A 26,593-nucleotide genomic window follows, 5' to 3' on the forward strand; every position below is an offset into this window, starting at 1 on the left:
CAGAGGGTCATCCTTGGCTGAACTTTTTGGCCCAAGTCGTTCCACACTCCTACCCCAGCCCAGCAGCCCACAGCCAATAACTACTAACTGACACCAGATATAAAAGTCCAACCTCCTTGCCTCCAGGTGGATCCACTTTGTATCCACACTTTGATACAATTATTCAGAACTCCCTTTGGGATCAGGCTGAAGTTAGACTTCAACTGAGACCACACCCTTGCTTAGCATCTTCCCCGTCCATCCTGCTTTCTTCACTCCCTTTCTCCTGAGAACACTTCCTCCTGAAACCATTTGTACACAAATCCCTATCTCAGACTCTGCTCCTAGGAAACCCTACCTAAGACATCTACCTTCAAGCATCCTTCATCTCACAGGAATTTTCTGGGGTAGAGTGTTCATCCATGAACATAGCATTAGGGAGCTATGAGTTGTCACTGTTTTTAAAGGCTATAGCTATTAGCTATGCACCTAAAAATGTTTTTATTGATGTAATATTTTTAAATCCATTTTTTATTTTGATTTTTAAATTTCTGTCATTGATGTCTGCTTGTCGGACTTAACTTCATTCCCCCCCACCCCACCCAACACACACATTTAAATCCAGGACATCACAGCTGTTAACCCTGCATATCTGAGCAAGGAAACATGCTTTACTCAGTCCTTATATCAGACCATAAAGAAGAGTCATTAACACCCTCTTCCTTACCCCACTGGCTCGAGGAGCCCATGTTTCCACCAAGAGAGGTCTCTTTCACCTCTTCAGAGTTAGCGTAACTGAAGGGCCTCTGAGACGAATTTTGCAAGGCTGATGCCTTTCCCACACTCCCTCCCATTATCCTCCTGGAATCCTATGTGACAATTCTATGTGTCTATGTGATGCACTTTGTTCCCTTTCCAACACTACCACCAGAGGTATAAGGAATCAAATTAGCTCTTGCTACTCATGTAACTATCATTCGTGTCCATAAAACACTAAAATTTGTAAGTGCACCATTTATTTTTCAAGTTTTCCACATCTGCAAGGTTGGCAGTGATTCAAATCACCTTCTGGCAGATGTCGTGTGGGCCCCCTACGTGACCAAGTTGTTTTCCCCAGTTCCTGAGCCCATTCTCTCCAGATCTCCATTGTCTTCTTCCCCTTGCTGGCCCTGTGATGAGGAAGGACTCTCAGCCCAACAACATTTGAGTGACAGATCGAGACTTCCACCAGGATCCAGGCTCTAAGACAGTTTTCTGTTCTCTCCGTGTGTGAGTAGATAAAGGCAGTGGACAATGGGCGCCCTCAGAAGTCCTCCACGGCCCGCCTCCACATTGAATGGATTAAGAAACCACCTCCTTCACCTGTACCGTTGACCTTCGATGAGCCATTTTATAACTTTACAGTCATGGAAAGCGATAGAGTCACCGAGATTGTAGGGGTGGTGTCTGTGCAGCCAGCTAACACCCCTCTGTGGTTTGACATCGTTGGTAAGTTCGAGTCCTCCAGAGCAGTACTGGGCAATGTAATCATTGACTGTTCAGAGCAACTAACAAAACAAACAAACAAAAACCACAACGATTAGCACTAAGATTAAAAGATATATAGTGCTGGAATGCAAAAGAGCCAGTAAAATGAATAATCGACCTGTGCTTTCATTCTGACTCTGTAGCTAAGCTGAACAGAAAGTGCTCTCTGGCTGGATTTTCCATAGTACGTTATTTACTGCAATCTTAATGTCTTTCTGTGTGTCATTTAAATTCTATTGTCGCACTTGGCTAATCTCATTTCTAAATGTATTGATGGTACTGGACTTGCTGTCCTTCATTTCTCTCTTTTTCTTCACCTTTTTCTGCATTCTGTTCTTTTTTTTTTTTCTGCTCCCGACTGCCCTGCTTCAAGGTGGCAAGCATGCTCGAGAGATGTTCTATATTCTACAGACAGCTTGTGGGCAGAACTGTTCAACAGAAGGTACCCTTAGTGCAAACACATTTGCTAAAATACAGCTATCCAATCTGCCTTTTACGGGTTTTTTTTTTTTAAGCAAATTAAATTACATCTTTCATAACTGCCTGTGACAGGCTGAAGTGCAGCCCACAAATTTCATACATGCCTCTAACAGCTATTGCATTACTCGTATCCAGTGACTCCTTTGTTTGAGGTTTGATGGGTTTGGATTTGGGGCAGGGGTGGGAGGTTGTTTTGATTTCTTAAAAAAATTTTTTGTTCTTTGGTTTTGAGGTATGTGGGCTTTTTGTTGTTTTGTTTTGATCTTTTTGTAGGTTGGTTTAACTGGGCCTTTTCCAATTGAAAATTAAATTCAAGAAGATCCCAACCCCTCGGTTTTGCAGCAGGAGTGCCATTCGTAGACCAGAAGGCCCCACCAGGAGAGTCCCTGGCTGCTGTCCACAATAGGAAGAGCAGGAAATGCAGCCTAGATATATAGCCAGGGAGAGCTTCCCGTGAGAACTGAATACAGAAAGCAGATGGATGCAGGCAGGATAGACCTTGGAAGCCAACCTTTAAATTCCTTGAAAGAAAGCAAGCAAGCACGCAAGGCTACAAAAAGAGAGGGCAAAACAGCACCACTGCCCTCCACAACCAGGCAGCGAGAGGCAGTGGAGAGGAAATAAGTGCTGAGGGCCAGGAAACAAAACGAGGGGAGAGAGAGTGCGTCAGCCCTGGATCTGACACTGCGTCGAGCTGGAGCTGACTTCCCACGGTTCTCCGTGGAAGGCAGCGAATCTAGAGAGCTGGTCTGGGGGAATCATTTCCTTCCACATGTCACTGCTTGGATAGGATGGGTAGGAACCTGCCTCTCTTCCCAGGAATGGCTGGGTCTGGGGAAAGCATTTAGAACATTCCACATCTGTTTCAATGAAGCACAGAAAAAGAACGCCCCATGGCCCCCAGTCAAACTTCAGTAGAGGGTCCTCTGAACTCCCCAAAAGAAAGGACTTGTTTTCTGCCAATTTCATTTTATGGAATGCCAGTAGAACATCTGTGTTTTACTTAATGGGCATTAATCACACCATCCCTGTACATGACCATCCTCATTCCCAAGCTTTCAACTCCGTCTTCATTTCCACTTAACGCATTTGAAATGGAACCTCTTCTGATCCATTAAAGATGTCTCCGCTTCTGTATCTTCTCAGTCATTTTCAGGTCATTAAGTTATTATCCAATGCAGTGTCTTCTTTCTTTGTGAAACAGAGGGTCACACCTATGCATCGTCTGGTTGTCTGTGCTGTCACCTTTGGTGATTCCTTCAGAACCACCCTCAGTCAGTCACAGAAGATGCATCTCAGTCTCAATGTGTCCCTGGTGCAATCATGACTTCTTTTAAATAACTTGAGGAAGAGTACAGTGGAAAGCCAACAGGCTGCAGGGCTCCTGCCATGCTGTCCCGAGATGTGAGAGGAGTTGCCCTCTGCCATCAGCCACCATTTCATCTCCCTCCTCCCCTGACGCTCCAGTTTGCAAGCACCTCTACAGCCTGACAGCACTGCTTCTCTCCCTGTGTGATGCATGCATGCAACCTCCTGACGTGCAGCACATCCCACCCACCCCAGGATGCCCTTGTTTGCACTTCTTGTCAGAAATCTTGCAAGCACAGCTTTTGCTGATGCTCAGTCTGACCAACCACCTGACCCCAGTTATCCAGTCACTTTTGCAATTCCTCAGCATCCCTGCATGTGTGTGTATGGTGTATATAGGTAAGCATGCCTAGTGGTGCTACATGTAACCTTACTTGCATGAATTCCATGCCAGAATTATTAGTGCTAGTGTACATTTTCATTTGTGTTTATCTTAGCTTCATTGTTAACCCTTAAGGTCAAGGTCTTTTCCTCCTGATTCCTTCCTTCTGCCAATGCTTCTTTTGATGTCCATCCACGGTGAGTGGAATAAACAATGGTGACCGATGGAGATGCCCCAGGCAGCCCATGTGTTAACACTACTGATGCCCCCTGAGACCCATCCAGAGTCAGTGTGACCTTCCACTGTATTCCCAGCCTGAGCAACACAGCACCTTTGACCAAATGAGGACTGGTCCAAGAAGAGACGGGCAGTTGACAGATGAAAGTCCTCACTGGAAGGAGTCCCTTTAGGCTGCTTCAAATCCATATCCAGGAATCATGATCAAAAACATGGCATCCGTTTTCATGTTTCTCCATCTTTATTCCTAAATCTATACTCTTTTTATAGAATCCTCTCAGTTTTAGTACACAAGTACTTCTCTTAATGAAGACCTACCGGGTTGTTCCTCTAGTGTAGATACTTCCATCACAGATGTCACTGTATATCTCGTAACATCTAGTCAAGCTTCTCCTGAAAATTGAACTTACTGGGCCAGATGCTCAAACAGAACGTGATTTTATTTCCATCCCCGCATCCAGCCAACATATTAAAATGTCAACTCTTTATTTCACGGCAAAACTACAAACTTTTCCCCGGGTGCTGGCTGCGCTCAGAATGGATATGGTCCTCCTTCCAGAAAATCCCCCTCCTGAAAATCCTTTCTGATCTAAGAGAGTCATATTTTTTTCAACCCGCTGACAACACCTTTCCCCTTCTCTAAAAACCTATTGTTTCCTTTATCATATTCAGATGTTTCATTCTTACTTTCAAGCTTTCTTGCTTGTTTATCCTTGGCCACTGAAACTCTCTGCTGTCTCTTCCCTTCCTCCTTACCTAAACATCTTCCCTGGCCAGGCTAACATAGAGGAGAGAGAGGGAAAGTGATTCTCAGTACTTAAGAAACATAGCAGTGTACTATAGCTGGATAGATACCTATACAGACACTTATGGTTACAGACAATACCACCTCCCAGCCTAACAGTTATAGCTTACAAATGCTATAACTAATGAATTCTCATTAAATCAGCAGAAATAGTGTTCCAGCATGCCTTTTCCCCTGAGAGTATTGTCTCCTCATTTCCATATTTCGAAATCTGCCCGAATCTTGTTTAACTGCATTTCTTTTCCTCCCACCGTGATATGAATTCACAAAAACCATGTCGAGAGCAAGATTTCGTTCCCAAGTCCAGATCCCACCAACAAGGACCTGCCAGATACTTTCTTGTGCCTCCAGAGAGACCACTGCTTACAATGTTACGGAGCTGGACTCTCCTCAGCTTCCAGAAACAGAAGCCCACTTGTAACCGAGTTAAGAAAGCTATAATTAAAAGGAAACATTATAAAGTTCAGCTGTTCTGTAGCTAAACAGCCCATTGCACGGCATGTTCCTTCTCTGTGTTAAAAGGGAAAGAAAATGAAGGGAACAAAACTAACCCACAATCCTTTGTGGCTTTATCACATATCTTCACACTTCTCAGGAGACTATGATTTCAACTCAGCAGCATCTTGATTTACATACTCTCTAATGTGCATGCAATCTGGTCCCTGTATCCTTATCCCATGGGCAAATATTTGTATTGTAAAGATCACCGTTATTACACACTTGAAACCATTCCTCTTTACCTCCAGTTTGATGGGGGAGGCTACCACCCACTTTTCTAGCTTTTCCCCTGACTTAGACTAGAAAAACTGTTTTCCTTGTAGACAGTAAGCACTTAAAATATCTCTGTTCATTTGCCTCACCCAATATGTAGAGGAGAGAAAGGCTGTTCTTTGAAAATAATCCTCTAATGGTACAAGGAAACACATGGGTCCAGCTCTAGCGGAAATACATTTCTGTGTTGCAGGTTCAGAAGGACTGCCTGGACCCTTAGTTTGTCATAGGTTCCTGCGGAATTTGGGTTCTTGACTGCTTCTGTCTCATAAGCTTATACCTGTCCTTAGACAACCTTGTCCCTAATGGAGCCATCCCTTAATAGGGTTCCATCAAATAGGCAAGGTAAAGTCTTTGATGGTACCCTGACTAGCACTTCATCTCTCTGGGTCTTCTCTAACCTCGTGGCCAGATTTCTTTATCACAAAACTCCCCCACACCCCTCCCAAGTGAAGCCATGTCTGTGTCCCATTTTTAATACAGCTCTTCCTCCATCACGATGACGCTTGCTCAGAGTCATCACTTGACATCATTTCTTCTAATTGGATCCCGAACATGCCTCTCTTTTCTCCATAGCAACAATGTGGTCCATAGGAACACACCTGAAGAGACTTTAGGAAAATAATAAAAAGCCTAAAACAGCTTCGGATATTATCGTTTGTAAGAAAATGAATTTCAAACCAGATTCTAGACATGATTTTCCTTCCTACCACTGTTTCCCACCTCCAGCCTGCAACTCCTGCCTTCCATGTAAATATCCATTTTAGCCCCGTACTGTGCTTGCTTCATTCCAAGGCAGAAAATTATTCATGATCAAGCCATAGAAATGGTGTTTAGCATTTTTCCTTAAGTTAGGTGTACATGCTGAACTTGAATGAACAGCTTGCGAACAACTCCTGTAATTCATTGAGATTCAGCGGCTCAGTGTTTTGGAAGCTTCTCCCATAGCTCGTCTCCCTTGGTGACTACTAGATTTTGGTTGGTATTTTTACCATCGCACGTAGAGTGGATTGGAATCATAGCTAGGGGAGCGGCCCGGAAGCTTCTCTAAAGGGAAAGCTGTGAGATAGTCAGCATTGGATCTCATTATGGAGAGATGGTGATTCTTTAAAGAAAAGCTTAACTAAATCATGGCCCAACACCCTGCTGCCCGGTACATTCCAGCAGTAGCTGCTGGCTCAAAGTAGTTTCATTCCTGTCCCATTTTTAAAGCTTTTTGGGACACTCTGACTTGCAATGTTTAACTTTAGAATCCAATAGAAATCCAACACGCCTCTCTCGTGCTCTTTGTTTACTCCTTAACACCCGTCTTGACCGAAAATGGTCAAAGAGAAATGTCCCTGACATGAATTCTCTGTTATGTGGGCTGTTCACAACCTCGCTTTTAACCATCTCTGCCTCACACCCCTGCAGCAACGCTCAGGCTGTGACTTCTCTTAATTCCCCACTTTGTTGAAATCAGACCAGCTCCGCAGTGTCCTCCCTCCTCCCCACCCTTTGTTTAGCCCAGCGCTGCTGCCCCAGCACACTCTGGCTTTGCATGTTGTTACTGGCTCTGAGGAAGCACATCTTCTTTAAACAGAATGCTGCTAGTGAAAGCAGACTCCTTCCATTTAATATTCTCACCCCAGATGAATTGGACATGGGTTCCTACAAAATGAAATAACCTTTCAGGCTAAAAGGGAGCCTGAAAACTGAGGCCTGGGGGAGAGAGATGGAGTCGTTCATGAAATGGGAGGCTTAAGTGGTAGGTTATGAAATTGTGGGAGGGTTGATGGTGAACTGCTGGTCCAGATTCTGTATCCCTTGTCAGAAATTCATTTTAAAACTCAGGGAAGATTTGGGGAACCTGGTTTTACATGAAATCTTGGTTTAACTAGGAGCTAAAGCCCTAGAAGTGAGTATCAGAGGCTGCTAGCCTTATTGATGGATGGAAAGACACTCACAGGCTTTCTTTGTCTATCTCCCCTGCCCCTTTCAACTTTTCTGTTCTAGAGTATTTGAAACAGTAAAGGTGAATGGGGGAGATACACACACACACACACACACACACACACACACACACACACAGGCAGGCAGGAGGAGAGAAAACTGTAAAAAATCACTACCATATTGAGGAGAGTTCCCTGTGCTCTGCCCAGTGTTCTCCAATAACCTAAATGGGAAAAGAATTTGAAAAAGGATAGGTACATGTATATGTATAACTGAATCACTTTGCTGTACACCTGAAACTAACACAACATTGTTACTCAACTATACTCCAACATAAAATAAAAATTAAAAAACACCACCATAAACGTAGCCAAAAATGTTTTTTGATACAAAAAATGACTAATAAGAAGGTGCACAATCTATATGCCATATGTAAAATATGTAAATTTTATGCCACTAAGCACATGAAACGATGATGTATTTCTGTATAGGGAAGGCCCCGAGGAAAATGTGACTCTAGGGCAGTGAGGGAGAGGAAATAGAGTTGCCCCATGGAAACAGTAACTGAAACTGGAAATCTTTGCTTGTGTGTTCTCTAAATTTCATTTTTATTTGTCTTCAAACTGGAGCAAATTAAAGGCTTATAGTTAGTGTAGTTTCTATTTTACTTTGACCTACAAATTTTCACCTTCCAAAATAATTGACCCTCCTCCACTCCCCCCCAAAAAAATCATAGTACTCAAATTTAAGAAAGTAAAAATCTTGGTTAGGAAGACATTCTAAAGATGATTTTAAATGTGATTTAAAATATGATTTAATACCCACTAGAAATGGCTTGAGAAGTTGCTTTCCCATCTTTCCTTCTACACAGTCTGAGGCAATTTTATGTCTTTTCTTTGAAAGTTTCCATGGCAGAGGTTTTTTTTTCATAATATACCACTTGATAGCAAATGATTTTTCTTTGCTCATTAGGAGGGTTATTCAAGACACTTGAATCAGTCGTACATTTCATTTCATGTGATTATCAAGATGAAACATTCCCTTTGAAATAGGCATGGTGACCTAAGGCTTACTTCCCTTTCAGCCTAGATTTCCTCCCCTTTCTCTTTATCCTGTTCTTCAAAAGACATTTTTTGGAGTTAACATTTAGTATTTCTCAGTAAATCAATTAAAGATATTAAGTGGAAGATGAGTCTCTTTTTGAGATGAAATTTTTGAAAAATACATCTCCAAGCAATTCTCTGGTACACCCATATCTCCTTAACTTTAATTAAATGTCAAGGGCAATTATGTTCTCTCTAGCAATTAAATAATCTCAAGTGTATATGACAGCTACACGCAATAAGTATCTGAAAAACCTGATCATATGTATGACCAGGTTTTTTTTAAATACACCATATTATTTATTTCGTGTCATTATACATCAGATTCCAGCAGTTCAGGTAAAATTCTCTTTTCCTTTAACTCATCTGCCCATTTCTAATTCTAATATCATAGAAATTGTATATTGTTGACTGATAATCAAAATTAAATGCAAAAAAGAGAAGCCAAAATTTCTTTTCTAAAATATGAAATTCAGTAAATGCATTGCCCTACGTGCTGTAGTTAAATAAAATTACTGTCCAAGAACAAAATTTGTGGACATGATGAAATTTCAGGCTAAAGTAAATAGAGCTTGTGAACATATACTGATAATTAATTAAAATTGTTCCAGCACTTATACCAGTATCTTCTCTCCCCTTAAAAAAAAAAAATCTTTCATTTTGAAAAAGATCATAAACTACACTTTGGTTCACAGAGATGGAAACACCTACAGTAATTTCCACAAAGTCTATGCTGTCTTAGGCACATCAGTTACAGCTTATGGATTACACCTAGTTCAGGGGGAGAAAAGTAAAGTTTTCTAAACTTTTCTATGGATTATTTTATCAGTTGATGTTCCATAGCTGATGTTTTCATCTTCTTCTTTCCAGATTTCATTTTGTAAATCTCCCATAAACTTTCTATTTTGGGGGGAGGAAGTTAAGTCACACTGTCAAGATGGCAAAAATATATTTCTATAAATATCCCAACTTACAGAGAGAGAACTTTTAATAAGAAATTCAATTTTATTGCTTTTTCTTATTTTCTAATATTTATAACTTTATTTCTGACATCTAATTGAGGGAATCTGAACTCTACCAACCACATGTTTACCATCAATCCTGGAATGGATTTCAGAGTGTCTACTCATTTTTGTTAATAATAATTGGACTGTTTGTTTACCTAGAATTTAATCTATCAATACTTTGGAAAAGCAAAAGATCTACAAATTCCTAGCCCAGAAGCCACAAGGGGTTGAAGGGACTTTGGCTTTCTAAATATTTTCTGGAGTCAGCTTATGCTTCACTGCTATAACATTAGTGCTGAGGGGATTTTTGCAATACATTCTTTTTTGTGATATTTGTTATGCATTGTAGAGGCTGTGCTTTGAAATATGAATTAAGTTAAAAAACAAAGGGTCCCATTTAAGATGTACAAAATTGAGCAATAGGGATGCCTGTCAAAAAACGTTTCTATATAAGATGTCCCTTTAAAGCTGTATGCTTCAATATGTGTAATAACTTTTCAGATATGCTAATTTCCTGTTGTTTTTGTGAACTCGTCAGGGGGCAATTTTGACAGCTCTTTTGACGCAGAGAAGGGCGTTGGGACCATTGTCATTGCAAAACCTTTGGATGCAGAGCAGAGGTCCATCTATAATATGAGTGTGGAAGTCACCGATGGGACAAATGTTGCTGTCACTCAGGTAAGATGTCAAATTACTAAATAGCGGGAATGCCGAGAAGTCTGCTAAAGTCAGAGGTACAAGCAATTAAAATATGTGTTGAAAGTAGTAAATTATGTCCATGGATTTTTAGCACTTAAAAAAAAAGCATTTGCAAGAACAGCTTAGACAAAGGATTCTATCAACAATATTACATAACTTAGCTGCCTCTTTCAAGAAATTATGATTTTTCATGCATGGGAGAGTGATGTGTATTTGTTTCCCGATCATTTCCTGTAAGATTTATCTCTTTGACAACAAAGTCAGCTTTCCTTGAATTTACAAAGAGAAGGACATCTGTAGTGTCTGAGTTAACACACCATGCTATTCTTCACCTCCTCATGCTTTAGTCACAGAAAGTTAAAGCTAGAGAATGCCTGAGTCCAAATTCATTTTACAAACTAAGATAATCTAAGTAATATATCCAAGGTCACACAGCCTTAATAAAGAACAAGAGAGCTGGGTGTCCTGGCTCCCATCTCCCGTTCCAGACCCTATGCCAGCGGTTCTTCATCCTGGCTGGACAGTAAAATCCCCTGGTTGTGGAGGATGTTAAAACCAATAAAGCTTGGGCCCCAATCCCAGAGGTCCTATGTGATTCTAACATGCAGCCAGGCTTGAGGACCATCACTTCTACTCTGCTACTTGAGTGTTCATGAAAGGGCGCTGAGAACAAGGAAGAGGAGAAAAAAATCTCTGGGTGAGGGCTTCCCTGGTGGCGCAGTGGTTGAGAGTCCGCCTGCCGATGCAGGGGACACGGGTTCGTGCCCCGGTCCGGGAGAATCGCACATGCCGCGGAAAAGCTGGGCCCGCGAGCCATGGCCGCTGAGCCTGCGCGTCCGGAGCCTGTGCTCCGCAACGGGAGAAGCCACAACAGTGAGAGGCCCGCGTACCGCAACAAAAAAAAAAAAAAAAAAAAATCTCTGGGTGAGACTAATACAGTGTTAGATATCAATATGGAGCAGATCTACCCTACATATGAGATTTTTGTTTGTTTGTTTTGTATTTTAGCACCAGAGACCTTAAGCCAGTTATAGCGGACGACTGGCACACACACACAGCCCCTAACCCCTCCCACCCTCCCTGCCTCTCTCTTCTGTTCCCATGACCCCAGAAACCATCACGAATGGATCAAGGGTCTTTGTTTGTTTGGTTGTTTTGGTTTCTTTCCTGCTGAGCGCAGATGTGGCCTCAGAATCCTTCTCAACACAATGCTTCAGGTATTGAAGATGAAATGTTTACCAACCCTAAAGTAAGCAAGTGTTGATTTATTTCAACTATGATGTAAGCGTTTATAACAGTGTGGTTTTTAAAAGGGGAGAGGAGAAGGGTTTTATGTGTTTGTCTGTCCAGCTGTCTCTCAGTTTGAAGCTGTTTCAAAAACATAATGAGACTCTTTCCTTTGAGACTGTTTGTAAGCATAAAGTGGCGGAGTTTGAAGGAAACAGTAGCTTTGGTTTTAGTACAACCCTTTTACTTTTCATTCAGATAAACTGAAACCCAGAAAGGGGACGTGACATGCACTTGATAAGGCAGCCCGTGTGTATCAACTCCTGATCTTTCAACCCATGTCCTTTCCTAGGATGAATATACGACCCTATTTGCCTGAGAGAATCCCATTTATACTTATTGCACTGGTGTAATTATCACACTCAAAGTTGCCCCAGTTGAGACAGTAAATTGTATGGTCACCCTACCTAAATCCAGACTGCTTCAGAGTATCTTCAAAAGATAGGGATACCTGGAAAGGACCCCAAGATTGAGATCCTGCATGAATCACACAATCTAAAGACTAATACAAAACAACCCACTTGTAGCATTGCTAAGTCTTTAGTGCTAATTCACTTTAAATGGGAATTTAAATTAGACTTTTTAAATTAGCCGTGTCTTAACATATCCAACTTCAACCTTTTAGCACCACTTAGAAACATAAGATGTATTTGGATAAAATACAAATAAAAGCATGGAATCCTATTCATTACTTACTTTTCTCCAGAGTTTCATAACAGTGGAATTAAATGGTGATTCATTGTGCCCAGAATGTTATAGATACATATTAAATATTTTAGAATGAATTAATGGATAGTAGATATTACATTTTCAATAGGGTCTGAATGGCAGGTATGCTGGATCTCCAAAGCACACAGCTGATAAATGTTAACCAAAAAAAATTATCTATGAAACTTTTATTTCAGAATTTCATTAGGACCAGATGATAAATCATTCAACAGCATCTTTTCTACAAATATTTCTTGAGTTCATACCATGTGCAGGGAACTGTAATACATGCCTGAAGTCACAGTGGTTCAGAGTTTTAAACCCAGATAACTGATGTGCACCCACTTAAAAAAATTAATATGGAAGCATGTATTACAAGACTTTGAATGTACACGTTGTTCACATCCTGCTTTTGCTGATCTTACTTCAGACTAGTGTACAGTTAGGAATTAGAGAATTGGGGTGAACTTGGAGGTTCCCTTTGGCAAGCCCAAGCTCAATAGGTTAATAAATTAGGATATCAAGAGATTTTCTTGTCAGAAGCTCCCAAGTTACCCTGTGTCTCCAGGGCCATGACCTTCTCAAGAAGTGAGAACTAACAGTTTCCAAAGCATAAATTTGTGTGCCATCATTATTACCATCAGAAAACCAATATTCTGTCTATCTGGGTGTATTTGAGCCTGAGGACCCACCAGCCTCTGCCAGTCCAGGCCTCTGCTCACATTTGCCATGGCTCCTCTGGCAGTGCTGACAGGAGCAATTTCTGAATTAGTCAAAGCCCTCAGTGTCAAGGACATTTTTACTAAAAGGATATTTGTGGAAAGGAAAGGCATTCTAGGCTTCTTTTAGAAACCACTAAAGCACACTCCAACCCATGACCTGAGGCAACTTAATGATTTACCATCAAATGGAGATTCTTCACCATATAACAGAAATGTCCTGTAGCCCCCAAAACACCTGTTCAGTTTTCTTTGGGGAACTTTTCTCTACTTTGTTCATTTGGAACCATGAAACATGGTATGACATGGGCTTCAAATCAGCCATAAAAAACCTGTTGAATTTCACTTCACAAATGTCAAATAAATCACAGCCTCAGGGACCTCTGTGTCTACAAGAAAACCGTTCCCTCATCTTCAGTTTTGGCCTGTTCTCCCAGAATTCTTGTGCCTCAGAGCTACAATATCTGGTGACGAATAAACATCCTTTTCCTCTCTGAGATTCTCTAGCATGAGTACAGAATGTAAAAGGGTTCGGTGGACTTCAAGTTATAAGGATGCAGACGTACTAAACACAAGAACAAAGCATCCTCTTTACAAAAACCTCCTGGACAAGGGCCTCAGTATAAAAGAGTTGTTGATTTTATGTAGGATATTATTGTGCTTTATATAAATAGCATAGTATTTGACAAACTGGGCTTTGTAGGGAATAAATCCATGTCCTAATCCCAACTCTACTATTTACTAACTGAGTCACCTCCAGCCGGTGCAGGTCACTTAATTTCTCTGCACCCTAGTCCCTTCATCTATGAAATGGGGGTACCAGTACCTACATCATTAGAGGTGCTGTGAGGATTACATAAACAGAATAATAGCAAGGGAGATTGGTTCAAAATGGCAGAGTAGAAGGATGAGCTCTCAGTCTCTCTTGCAAGAACACCAGAATCACAACTAACTGCTCCACAATAATCGACAGGAAGACACTGGAACTCACCAAAAAAGATACCCCACATCCAAAGACACAGGAGAAGCCACAGTGAGACAGTAAGAGGGGCACAAAAACAATAAAATCAAATCCCATAACTGCTGTGTGGGTGACTCACCAACTGGAGAACACTTATACCACAGAAGTCCACCCACTGGAGTAAAGGTTCTGAGCCCCACGTCAGGCTTCCCAATCTGGGGGTCCGGCAACCAGAGGAGGAATTCCTAGAGAATCAGACTTTGAAGCCTACTGGGATTTGATTGCAGGACTTTGACAGGACAGGGAGAAACAGAGACTCCACTCTTGGAGGGCACACACAAAGTAGTGTGCACATCAGGACCCAGGGGAAGGAGCAGTGACCCCATAGGAGACTGAACCAGACCTACCTGCTAGTGTTGGAGGGTCTTCTGCAGAGGCAGGGGGTGACTGTGTCTCACCATGAGGACAAGGACACTGGCACCAGAAGTTCTGGGAAGTACTCCTTGGCATGAGCCATCCCAGAGTCCACCATTAGCCCAACCAAAGAGCCCAGGTAGGCACCAGTGCTGGGTTGCCTCAGGCCAAAAAACCAACAGGGAGGGAACCCAGCCCCACCCACCAGCAGACAAGTGGATTAAAGTTTTACTGAGCTCTGCCCACCAAAGCACCAGCCAGCTCTACCCACCACCAGTCCTGCACATCAGGAAACTTGCACAAGCCTCTTAGCCTCATCCACCAGAGGGCAGACAGCAGAAGCAAGAAGAACTACAATCCTGCAGGCTGTGGAACAAAAACCACATTCACAGAAAAATAGACAAGATGAAAAGGCAGAGGGCTATGTACCAGATGAAGGAACCAGATAAAACCCCAGAAAAGAAACTAAATGAAGTGGATATAGGAAACCTTCCAGAAAAATAACTCAGAATAATGGTAATGAAGATGATCCAAGACCTCGGAAAAAGAATGGAGGCAAAGGTAGAGAAGATGCAAGAAATGTTAAACAAAGATCTAGAAGAATTAAAGAACAAACAAACAGAGTTGAACGACACAATAACTGAAATGAAAAATACACTAGAAGAAATCAATAGCAGAATAACTGAGGCAGAAGAACGGATAAGTGACCTGGAAGACAGAATGGTGGAATTCACTGCCACGGAACAGAATAAAGAAAAAAGAATGAATAGAAATAAAGACAGCCTAAGAGACCTCTGGGACAACATTACACGCAAAAACATTCACATTATAGGGGTCCCAGAAGGAGAAGAGAGAGAGAGAAAGGACTCGAGAAAATATTTGAAGAGATTATAGTCAAAAACTTCCCTAACATGGGAAAGGAAATAACCACCCAAGTCCAAGAAGTGCAGAGAGTCCCATACAGGATAAACCCAAGGAGAAACATGCCGAGACACATAGTAATCAACTTGGCAAAAATTAAAGACAAAGAAAAATTATTGAAAGCAGCAAGGGAAAAATGACAAATAACATACAAGGGAACTCCCATAAGATTAACAGCTGATTTCTCAGCAGAAACTCTACAAGCCAGAAGGGAGTGGCATGATATAGTTAAAGTGATGAAAGGGAAGAACCTACGACCAAAATTACTCTACCCGGCAAGGATATCATTCACACTCAACAGAGAAATCAAAAGCTTTACAGACAAGCAAAAGCTAAGAGAATTCAGCACCAACAAAACAGCTCTACAACAAATGCTAAAGGAAATTCACTAAGTGAGAAACACAAAAGAAGAAAAGGACCTACAAAAACAAACCCAAAATAACTAAGAAAATGGTAATAGGAACATACATACTGATAATTACCATAAACGTAAATGGATTCATGCTCCAACCAAAAGACACAGGCTTGCTGAGTGGATACAAAAACAAGAACCATATATGTGCTGTCTACAAGAGACCCACTTCAGACCTAGGGACACATTCAGACTGAAAGTGAGGGGATGGAAAAAGATATTCCACGTAAATGGAAATCAAAAGAAAGCTGGAGTAGCAATACTCATATCAGATAAAATAGACTTTAAAATAAAGAATGTTACAAGAGACAAGGAAGGACACTACATAATGATCAAGGGATCAATCCAAGAAGAAGATTTAACAATTATAAATATATATGCACCCAACATAGGAGCACCTCAATACATAAGGCAACTGCTAACAGCTATAAAAGAGGAAATCAACAGTAACACAATAATAGTGGGGGACTTTAACACCTCACTTACACCAATGGACAGACATCCAAACAGAAAATTGATAAGGAAACACAAGCTTTAAATGACACAATAGACAAGATAGATTTAATTGATATTTATAGGACATTCCATCCAAAAACAGCAGATTACACTTTTTTCTCAAGTGTGCATGGAACGTTCTCCAGGACAGATCACATCTTGGGTCACAAATCAAGCCTCATTAAATTGAAGAAAATTGAAATCATATTAAGCATCTTTTCTCACCACAACACTATGAGATTAGAAATCAATTACAAGGAAAAAAACACAAACACATGGAGGCTAAACAATATGTTACTAAATAACCAAGAGATCACTGAGGAAATCAAAAAATACCTAGAGACAAATGGTAATGAAAACACAATGATCCAAAACCTATGGGATGCAGCAAAAGCAGTTCTAAGAGGGAAGTTTATAGCTATACAAGCCTACCTCAAGAAACAAGAAAAATCTCAAAAAAACAATCCAACCTTACACCTAAAGGAATTAGATAAAGAAGAACAAAAAAAGCCCAAAGTTAGCAGAAGGAAAGAAATCATAAAGATCAGATCAGAAATAAAGGAAATAGAAACAAAGAAAACAATAGCAAAGATCAATAAAACTAAAAGCTGGTTCTTTGAGAAGATAAACAAAATTGATAAACCATTAGTCACTCATCAAGAAAAAGAGGGAGAGGACTCAAATCAATAAAATTAGAAATGAAAAAGGAAAAGTTACAACAGATACCACAGAAATACAAAGCATCCTAAGAGACTACCGCAAGCAACTCTATGCCAATAAAATTGACAATCTGGAATAAATGAACAATATCTTAGAAAGGTGTAACATTCCAAGCCTGAAACAGGAAGAAATAGAAAATATGAACAGACCAATCACAAGTAATGAAATTGAAACTGTGTTTAAAAATCTTACAGCAAACAGATGTCCAGAACCAGATGGCTTCACAGGTGAATTACATCAAACATTTAGAAAAGAGCTAACACCTATCCTTCTCAAACTCTTCCAAAAAATTGCAGAGGAAGGAACACTCCCAAACTCATTCTATGAGGACACCGTCACCCTGATACCAAAACCAAAACAAAAAAATAAAATTACAGACCAATCTCACTGATGAATATAGATGCAAAATTCCTCAACAAAATACCAGCAAACAGAATCCAACAGCACATTAAAAGCATCGTACACCATGATCAAGTGGGACTTATCCCAGGGATGCAAGGATTCTTCAGTATATGCAAATTAATCAATGTGATACACCATATTAACAAATTGAAGAATAAAAACAATATGATCTTCTCAATAGATGCAGAAAAAGCTTTTGACAAAATTCAACACCCATTTATGATAAAAACTCCCCAGAAAGTGGGCGTAGAGGGAACCTACCTCAACATAATGAAGGCCATATACAACAAACCCACAGCAAACATCATTCTCAATGGTGAAAAACTGAAAGCATTTCCTCTAAGATCAGGAACAAGACAAGGATGTCCACTCTCACCACTATTATTCAACATAGTTTTGGAAGTCCTATCCATGGCAATCAGAGAAGAAAAAGAAATAAAAGGAACACAAATTGGAAAAGAAGAAGTAAAACTTCACTGTTTGCAGATGACATGATACTATACAAAGAGAATCCTAAAGATGATGCCAGAAAACTACTAGAGCTAATCAATGAATTTGGTAAAGTTGCAGGATACAAAATTAATGCACAGAAGTCTCTTGCATTCCTATACACTAATGATGAAAACTCTGAAAGAGAAATTAAGGAAACACTTCCATTTACCATTGCAACAAAAAGAATAAAATACCTAGGAATAAACCTACCTAGGGAGACAAAAGACCTGTATGCAGAAAACTATTAAGACACTGTTGAAAGAAATTAAGGATGATACCAACAGACGGAGAGATATACCATGTTCTTGGATTGGAAGAATCAGTATTGTGAAAATGACTATACTACCCAACGCAACCTACAGATTCAATGCAATCCCTATCAAATTACCAATGGCATTTTTTACAGAACTAAAACAAAAAATCTTAAAATCTGTATGGAGACACAAAAGGCCCCGAATAGCCAAAGCAGCCTTGAGGGAAAAAAATGGAGCTGGAGGAATCAGGCTCCCTGACTTCAGACTACACTACAAAGCTACAGTAATCAAGACAATATGGTACTGGCACAAGAACAGAAATATAGATCAATGGAACAGGATATAAAGCCCAGAGATAAATGCACACACCTATGGTCAACTAATCTATGACAAAGGAGGCAAGGGTATACCATGCAGAAAGGACAGTCTCTTCAGTAAGTGGTGCTGGGAAAACTGGACAACTACATGCAAAAGAATGAAGTTAGAACACTCCCTAACACCATACACAAAAATAAGCTCAAGATGTATTATAGACCTAAATGTAAGACTGGACACCATAAAATTCTTAGAGGAAAACATAGGAAGAACACTCTTTGACATAAATCACAACAAGATCTTTTTGATCCACCTCCTAGAGTAATGGAAATAAAAAGAAAAATAAACAAATGGGACCTAATGAAACTTAAAAGCTTTTGCAAAGCAAAGGAAACTACAAACAAGATGAAAAGACAACCCTCAAAATGGGAAAAACTATTTGCAAATGAATCAATGGACAAAGGATTAATCTCCAAAATATATAAACAGCTCATGCAGCTCAATATTAAAAAAACAAACAAACCAATCAAAAAATGGGCAGAAGACCTAAATAGACATTTCTCCATAGTGGAAATACAGATGGCCAAGAAGCACATGAAAAGCTGCTCAACATCACTAATTATTAGAGAAATGCAGATGAAAACTACAATGAGGTATCACCTCACACCAGTTAGAATGGCCATCATCAGAAAATCTACAAACAACAAATGCTGGAGTGGGTGTGGAGAAAACAGAACCCTCTTGCACTGCTGGTGGGATTGTAAATTGATACAGCCACTATGGAGAACAGTATGGAGGTTCCTTAAAAAACTAAAAATAGAATTATCATATGACCCTGCAATCCCACTACTGGGCATATACCCAGAGAAAACCATAATTCAAAAAGACACATGCACCCCAATGTTCATTGCAGCACTATTTACAATAGCTAGGTCATGGAAGCAACCTAAATGCCCAGCAACAGACAAATGGATAAAGAAAATGTGGTACATATATACAATGGAATATTACTCAGCCATGAAAAGGAGCGAAACTGGGTCATTTGTAGGGACATGGATGAATTTAGAGACTGTCATACAGAGTGAAATAAGTCAGAAAGTTAAAAACAAATATTGCATATTAACGCATATATGTGGAACTTAGAAAAATGGTACAGATGAACCGGTTTGCAGGGCAGAAATTGAGACACAGATGTAGAGAACAAACGTATGGACACCAAGGGGGGAAAGCAGCGGGGGGTGGTGGTGGTGGTGTGATGAATTGGGAGATTGGGATTGACATGTATACACTGATATGTATAAAAAGGATGGCTAATAAGAACCTGCTGAATAAAAAAATAAATTAATTAAACAAAAGAATAATAGCAAGAGGTTGAAACATAATGAGTGCTCAATAAATAGTAGCTACTACTGCTATTATTATTACCATTATCACTTAACGTCTCTGAGCATTTGTATCATGGGGACTGCCCCACAGGTTGTTGTGAGAAATAAGTGAGTGCCTGAGACAGTGCTCTGAAGAAGGGATTATCCAGTGCTGCATCCCAAGCCTTTAGTGGAGAACCATCTTGGAAACCATCTGACTAGTCTTGGGGTAGAAAGTGAGAGATGATCCATTAAGGCACTGTCAATGCTGATGAACCATATAGAAATTGTCAAGAGCTCTGTAAGCACACAAGACCCAGAGTATGTTAGTGAGCTTTTCCTGGTTCCTGATGGTCCCTCCCGGGTTGGCCACATTTGACAGCTCTTTGACAGTCTTTTCTTTGCCTAAAACCAGCCAACATTTTTGAGTGCTTTCTGTATTCCAAGAATTATCCCAAGTTATTAAGAGCTGACTTCCAATTTCTACAAATATAATATTGTAGAATGGTAGCAAATAATTCATGACTGGTACCAGAAATAACATTCATTGGTCTAGACCAGAGCATGAATAATGTTGAGTGGAGAAATTTAAAACCAATACCCTGGTTCCAGCTATGTTCCCTTCTGTCCACACCCCCTCCCAACCTCCACATCCAGCTGCTTCCAACAAGCTAATGCAAATCAGAACTTAGTTTTGCAAACAAATTAGACTCTTCAAGATAGTTTGAGTCCCTGGCAGATCCTTGAAGCTTATGAAATTGTTGATATATTTTGGTGTGCATGTATATTTTTTCAGAGAGTAGCCCCTTAGTATTTATCATGTTTTTAAGTGGGTAGGTGGCTCAAAAATGGTTAAGGTAAACTAACTCCTCAATATTTTCATTACTCAGAAACTCTAGTTAAAAATTTCAACATGCAGTCACCCAGGCTTCCTAGGAAACATACATACCTGAGGGGGTTGTTGGTTTTCTGATGCCTCCCTGCTCTGGTGACTGGGCTGGCTGCTGCCATGGTGTTTCAAAGCACTGTTGTTCTGGGTTAAGAAAGAGTTGAGTTTGCCTACCAAAGCCCTGGATAGCAAATAGGAAGTTAGCTCCCTTCAAGAAATTTTTTTAAAATAGAAATAATCTGTGAAAAAGGGTACCACTATTCTTCAGCATTATGGAAGTATTCCCCACTTGATGTCGTAGAAGGTCAGAGATGAGCAAGGGTGTCTGGCTTAGATGAGAAGAATGAAAAAATTAAGAGAAGTGGGACAGTCTGGTTGGCGGAAAGGTGAGGAATCACAGGAACACTGGCTGTTATAAATAAGAGGGGAAGTGGGAACATCCAGGTGAGACCAGAGGTTCATAAGGGACAGGAATAATGAGATGCTGAGAAGGATGAAGTTATTGTCCAAACATACAAGAGCACTACAAATCCATTTGAAGAGAGATTCTACTCTTAGCACCCAGACTGTGGTCTCTACATACCATTTCCCATGGAAAGGAACCAGGATTCCTCATAGAAATAGCTGATTCCAGGTTTGGGGCAGGAGCCTGGGCATCTTATCCTGCCAGAAAAACCTAGTGGAATCTTGTTAGAAGGTGACGAGAGACAACTTGAACTGCCTTCCACTGGTCAAAGATGGGATAATTTGAGCATCAAAAAGAATAATTATTATAATGGACTGAAACACTTAAAATAGATTAAAAACCCAAGTGTTTATATTATATTCAAAAACAAACAAACTCACTTAGCTCTCACAATTACTCCATGAGGCAGGTACTATTTGTGGTGGGCAGAATGCACCCACGTCCCACACCCAAGATGTCTATGTTGTCCTAGTCGTCAGAATTTGTAAATATGTTTCATGGCAAAAGGGGCCCTGCAGATGTAATTAAGGATACAGATCTTAGGATAGTGAGACTCTCCTAGATTATTTAGGTGGACCCAGTCGAATCACATGAGCCCTTAAGCAGATGATTTTGTCCAGCTGGAGTCGGAAGTGATGCAGCAAAGGGGAAGTCAGAGATTCCAAATATGAGAGAATTTGAAACATCATCGCTAGTTTGAATATGGAAGATGCAACACAGCAAGGAATGTAGGCAGCCTTAAGGATCTGAGAGAGGATCCTGCTGACAGCCAGCAAAGATGCAGGGACCTCGGGCCTTTAACCTCAAGAAACTAAATGCAGCCAACAACCTGAGTGACCTTGGAACTGATTCATCCCCAGAGCTTCCAGAAGGGAACACATCTCTGACGACCCCTTGATTTCAGGCTTATGAGACTCTAAGCCACACTATACTCAAACTTCTGACCTGTAGAACTAGGAGATAATAAATGGGTGTTATTTTAAACTGCTAAATCTGTGATAGCTTATTACGTTGGAAATAGGAAAAGAATCCCCTGTTGGCATCCCCATTTTACACATAAGGAAATTGAAGCAAAACGAGGTTAAGTAACTTGAGCAGATCAGGGTTTAGATGTAGGCAGTTGGATTCTAGAGACTGCTCTGCACTCTCAACCCCTACACCGTGCTGCCTCGCAAAAGTAGGATTAAATCTTTGCTACCTATCCTAAGGCAGGAAGAGACGCTCATCTGGCTCTACTATCTGCCCTGTAAACATGGCACCACCTATGGCCATTAGAATGTTTCATCGCTGGTCATACACGCTAGGAAGAGAGCAAAATACCCCAACCTCTTTATAGCCCTCCCTGCCACCCACTGAGCTTATGAGCTACGGAGACACACACTACCAAGGATGAGAAATGACAAATTTTAACAACTTTCCCCATATAGCTACCAAACCCATATGAGCTGCTGCATCTTCATTGCAAATTTAAATAAATCTAGAGCCTGGCTCGTCCAAAAGACCAAGAGATGAAAATTAATATATAACATCTGTTATTTGCATAATAGCACTTAACAAGCTTCATTTCCCTGACACTCTGGGAGTAGTTAAATCAAGTTTTATCATTACATTCATTTTTCCAGTGAAAAACTGAGGCACAGACAGGTTAGGTGGCCACCCTAGGTGTACACAGGTAGATATACAAAGCCACTTCTTCCTTCTCAAAATCAGATACCATCTTAGGAACTTTCCCTTACATGTCTATGTATATAAAATATACAGCTTAATTCATTAGGGGAAGTATTTGGTCTAGTGGAAGGAGCGCTGACCCTGAATCAGGTGACCCAGGTTCAAAGTCAGCACTTAACCAGTGGTTGACTGTGTTACCACAGGAGGAAGCTCTATCTCTTGTGAGACTCAGTTTCTCCAACATAATGCGAGTAAGATCTTACATACCTCAGGGGTTATTGTAAGAATAAATAAGATATTATGCGATATCATGAGAGCTGTGACGTGTCAGACACATGTAGGTTTTATTATTGTAGTCTTTTCTCAACTTAAAACTGTAATAATATACCTACTAACTATAAAATATTATGTGTGTGGCTTTTACTGTTATTCATGAAAGGCGGCAGAGATATTCATGCCCAAATAATAATCTAAAAATTACATCGATTTTATTCAGGGACTTATGATACGTGCTTTTGTGATTTTCATATGCTTTTCTTATTCATGTCCTGCTTTGATCTATAAAGATATGAAAATCAGCTTGTATTTGTATGCTCCACAGCCAAACCTGAGATTAAAACTCTCTTTCAGATCATTTCCACATTTCTTAAGCCCCACAAGGCAGTTAATTTAGATTGGCCGCTAAGCCTTCCAGCCAGCGGGTCCCTATTCTCTGGGGCTGGGTGGTCTGTGATGTGCGTTCCTGGGTTAGCCTTGCCCTTGACGGCCATGGGGATTCCATTCCTCTCTTATCTCTAGGTGATGTTGGGAGTTCCTAACTGGACTCCTTTCTTACAAAGCAGACTTTAACTTGAAGATTTGGATTTTGTCTTACCCTTTTCCTCCACTTTGCACCAGCTTAAAAGGAGGTGGAGGGTAGAAACAAATCACTTTTGCTAATGCCTTTCCATGATCCCTGGATCGAGGGGCTTTCAAGGGACACCCTCATCAAGGGTTTTCTTTTGTTTCCTTTAATATCATCTCCCTCTTAGCAGGTGAAAAAGGCAGTGGCCCAAAGCTTCCTTGTATATTTAGGCTAAGACAATGCTGGAACAAGTGCAATTATATAGATGAAATAAGGCAGCAAGCCAACTCTACTGTGAGACTTTCTGTTAAAAAAATAATAATGATAAAATCTCACTGAATGTAATAGATCCGTGCCTGACAACTTATGAGTAAATCAATTCTTAACAATGGATTCCAATTTTAAAGGCAGCAGGGAACTTTCTTTATTTTTAATGTATAAATTTATTTTATTTATTTATTTTTGGCTGTATTGAGTCTTCGTTGCTGTGCGTGGGCTTTCTCTAGTTGCGGTGAGCGGGGGCTACTCTTCATTGTGGTGCGCAGGCTTCTCATTGCAGTGGCTTCTTTTGTTGCAGAGCACGGACTCTAGGCGCGCGGGCTTCGGTAGTTGTGGCATGCGGGCTCTAGAGCAGAGGCTCAGTAGTTGTAGTGCATGGACTTAGTTGCTCCACGGCATGTGGGATCTTCCCGGACCAGGGCTCGAACCCGTGTCCCCTGCATTGGCAGACGGATTCTTAACCACTGTGCCACCAGGGAAACCCAGCAGGGAACTTTCTGTTCAGAATAATCCCTGATTAATGTTCCTGAAATGAGAATGGTCGTGTCAGTTATGTGTTTGGTAAATTAGGATTTCTGTATTGCAAGGTACGTAATATTTGCACACATGTTTGTTCACATGTATGTTTTGTACATTTATAGTTAATGTGTATATAATTTAAGTGCACATGGAAACTGTATAATGGAATGTATACAGAATTTGGCCCCGTAAGACCTAGATTTGAGTGTGGCCTTGCCCTTGTGACTTGGGCACATCCCTTAATTTCTCTGATTCTCATTTTCCTCATTGAGAAACAAGAGATAATACAGTTTAAGAAATGAATATGGTACAGATTTATAAACTGGAAAACAAGCACACGATTTTTCTCCTTAGGCATAAAAACAAAACTTGTAGGCTTGGAGAGAATACAAGAGGCATCATCCTTGAAATCACAACTGTAGAATGTTTTAAGTATGGTTTTGAAATGCAAACAGAGGCAGGACAGAATTTTCAGTAATTCAGGATTTAATTGGTTCTAATAAAAGACAGAGGCCTTAGCCTCCAACTCACCCCATGGACACTTCATGCCATGAGCCTTTGTAAGGCTGGACTTGGCATCTACCCAGACTTAGCTTAGACGAGCCTGCAAAACCCAAAGTGTTTGTGGTGAGCAGCACTGAAACCAGCTCTGAAGAGGCTTCCCACACTCAGGTTTCCTCCTGCTTTGAATCCATTGTACTTCTTTAGGCATTTCAATTACCATTTTGAACACAACATCTTTGAGAGTTACTTTGCTTTGTTTGGTAGTTCAGGAGCTCACAAATGGCCCCAACTGTGGGAAATAAAAAGCAAATGAGGAAAGGGAAGTCTTTTACAGAGAAACACTTGTTCAGACTGTAGATTAGGCTCAGGACAAAGCAAGCAGAAAGAGGCAAGCTTTTCAAGAGCACATCAACTTTGAAACCTCAGGACGGTCAGGGCAGGCTTGCTGGCCGGAAAGGCTCTTTTATCCCATTAATATGACTGCTTCTGTGAACACAAATATTTTAGCATCTTGACTAAGTTAACTGGAACTTTTTAAAGGAAAGAATTGGCATTCAAAGAATCTAGTATGGCTTTCCAAATACAGTGGAGATAAAACAATACCCAAAATGCTATAGGCACACTTCTCTAAACTTTTTCTACCATAAACTACAAGCAAAGCTTGTCCCCGCGTCAAGCTCACTCCCACGGCAGGTCGTCCTGGCACAGAAGTCGTAGCACGGCCCTTTTCCTCTCACTCAAAAAGCACATCTCCACCAAAGTGATGGATAGTACAGTTATTTAAGAGAACAACCATGGTCTGACTAAATTTATTTCTAAGAGTAAATAATTGTCTAGAATGCAGCCAGATGCTTGCATATTATTTAATGGAGAACCACTAAAGTCTTTCTTATTAGTCAGGAATAAGACAAGAATATCACTGTTTCCACTACTATTTAACATTGTGCTGTAAGTATTAGCCAATACAATTAGCTAAGATAAAGTAATTTGTGTTATAAGAATTATAAAGGAAAAGGTAAACTGACCTCTATTTACATGTAGTGTAATTATATATCTGAAAAGCTCCAAGGAGGGAATGGAAAAACTACTTCAAATGATAGGAAAATTAGTAAAGCAACAGGTTATAAATTTAACATACAAAAATTAATGGCCTCCATATATAGCCCACCCCCCCCCCAAAAAAAAACAGTGAAAAAGTGTAATGAAAAAGAAACTATTTAGGTTAGCACATATATAAACTTTAAAAGTGTTCAAAACCTATCTGAGGAAAACTAAAACACTCCTGAAAAACAAAATAGTAGATTTGAACAAATGAAAAAAGACAAACTATGTTCTTGGATAGGAAGACTCCATCATGAAGAAATTAGTTCTTCCTTAATTATCCTGTACTTTTAACATAACCCCAGTTTAAAATGCTATCATTTTGTCAGGTGCTATAGAAGTTGACTATAAAGTTAATTTAGAAGAACAACAATCGGGACTTCCCTGGAGGTCCAGGGGTTAAATCTTCACCTTCCAATGCAGGGGGTGCGGGTTTGATCCCTGGGTGGGAATCTACGATCCCACATGCCTCATGGTCAAAAAAACAAAACATAAAACATAAGCAATATTGTAACAAATTCAATAAAGACAAAACAACAACAACAACAACAATCAAGAATAACCATGAAAATCCTGAAGAGAACAAAGAGAAGGCCTAGCTTTTCCAAACAATTAAAATATATATAATG

General features: G+C 40.3%; 1 protein-coding gene across 1 annotated transcript in view; it reads left to right on the top strand.

The window, feature by feature from the left end:
• FAT3 (FAT atypical cadherin 3) overlaps positions 1-26,593 on the top strand; it is a 696,814-nt gene that overhangs the window by 550,022 nt on the left and 120,199 nt on the right. The window contains exons 6-7 of the mRNA XM_060157887.1: positions 1,257-1,467; positions 10,070-10,209. Of these exons, the coding sequence (XP_060013870.1) occupies positions 1,257-1,467; positions 10,070-10,209 (351 nt within the window). The remainder of the gene's footprint in view (positions 1-1,256; positions 1,468-10,069; positions 10,210-26,593) is intronic.

The sequence above is a fragment of the Lagenorhynchus albirostris genome, chromosome 9 (assembly GCF_949774975.1).
Source record: "Lagenorhynchus albirostris chromosome 9, mLagAlb1.1, whole genome shotgun sequence".
NCBI lineage: Eukaryota > Metazoa > Chordata > Mammalia > Artiodactyla > Delphinidae > Lagenorhynchus > Lagenorhynchus albirostris.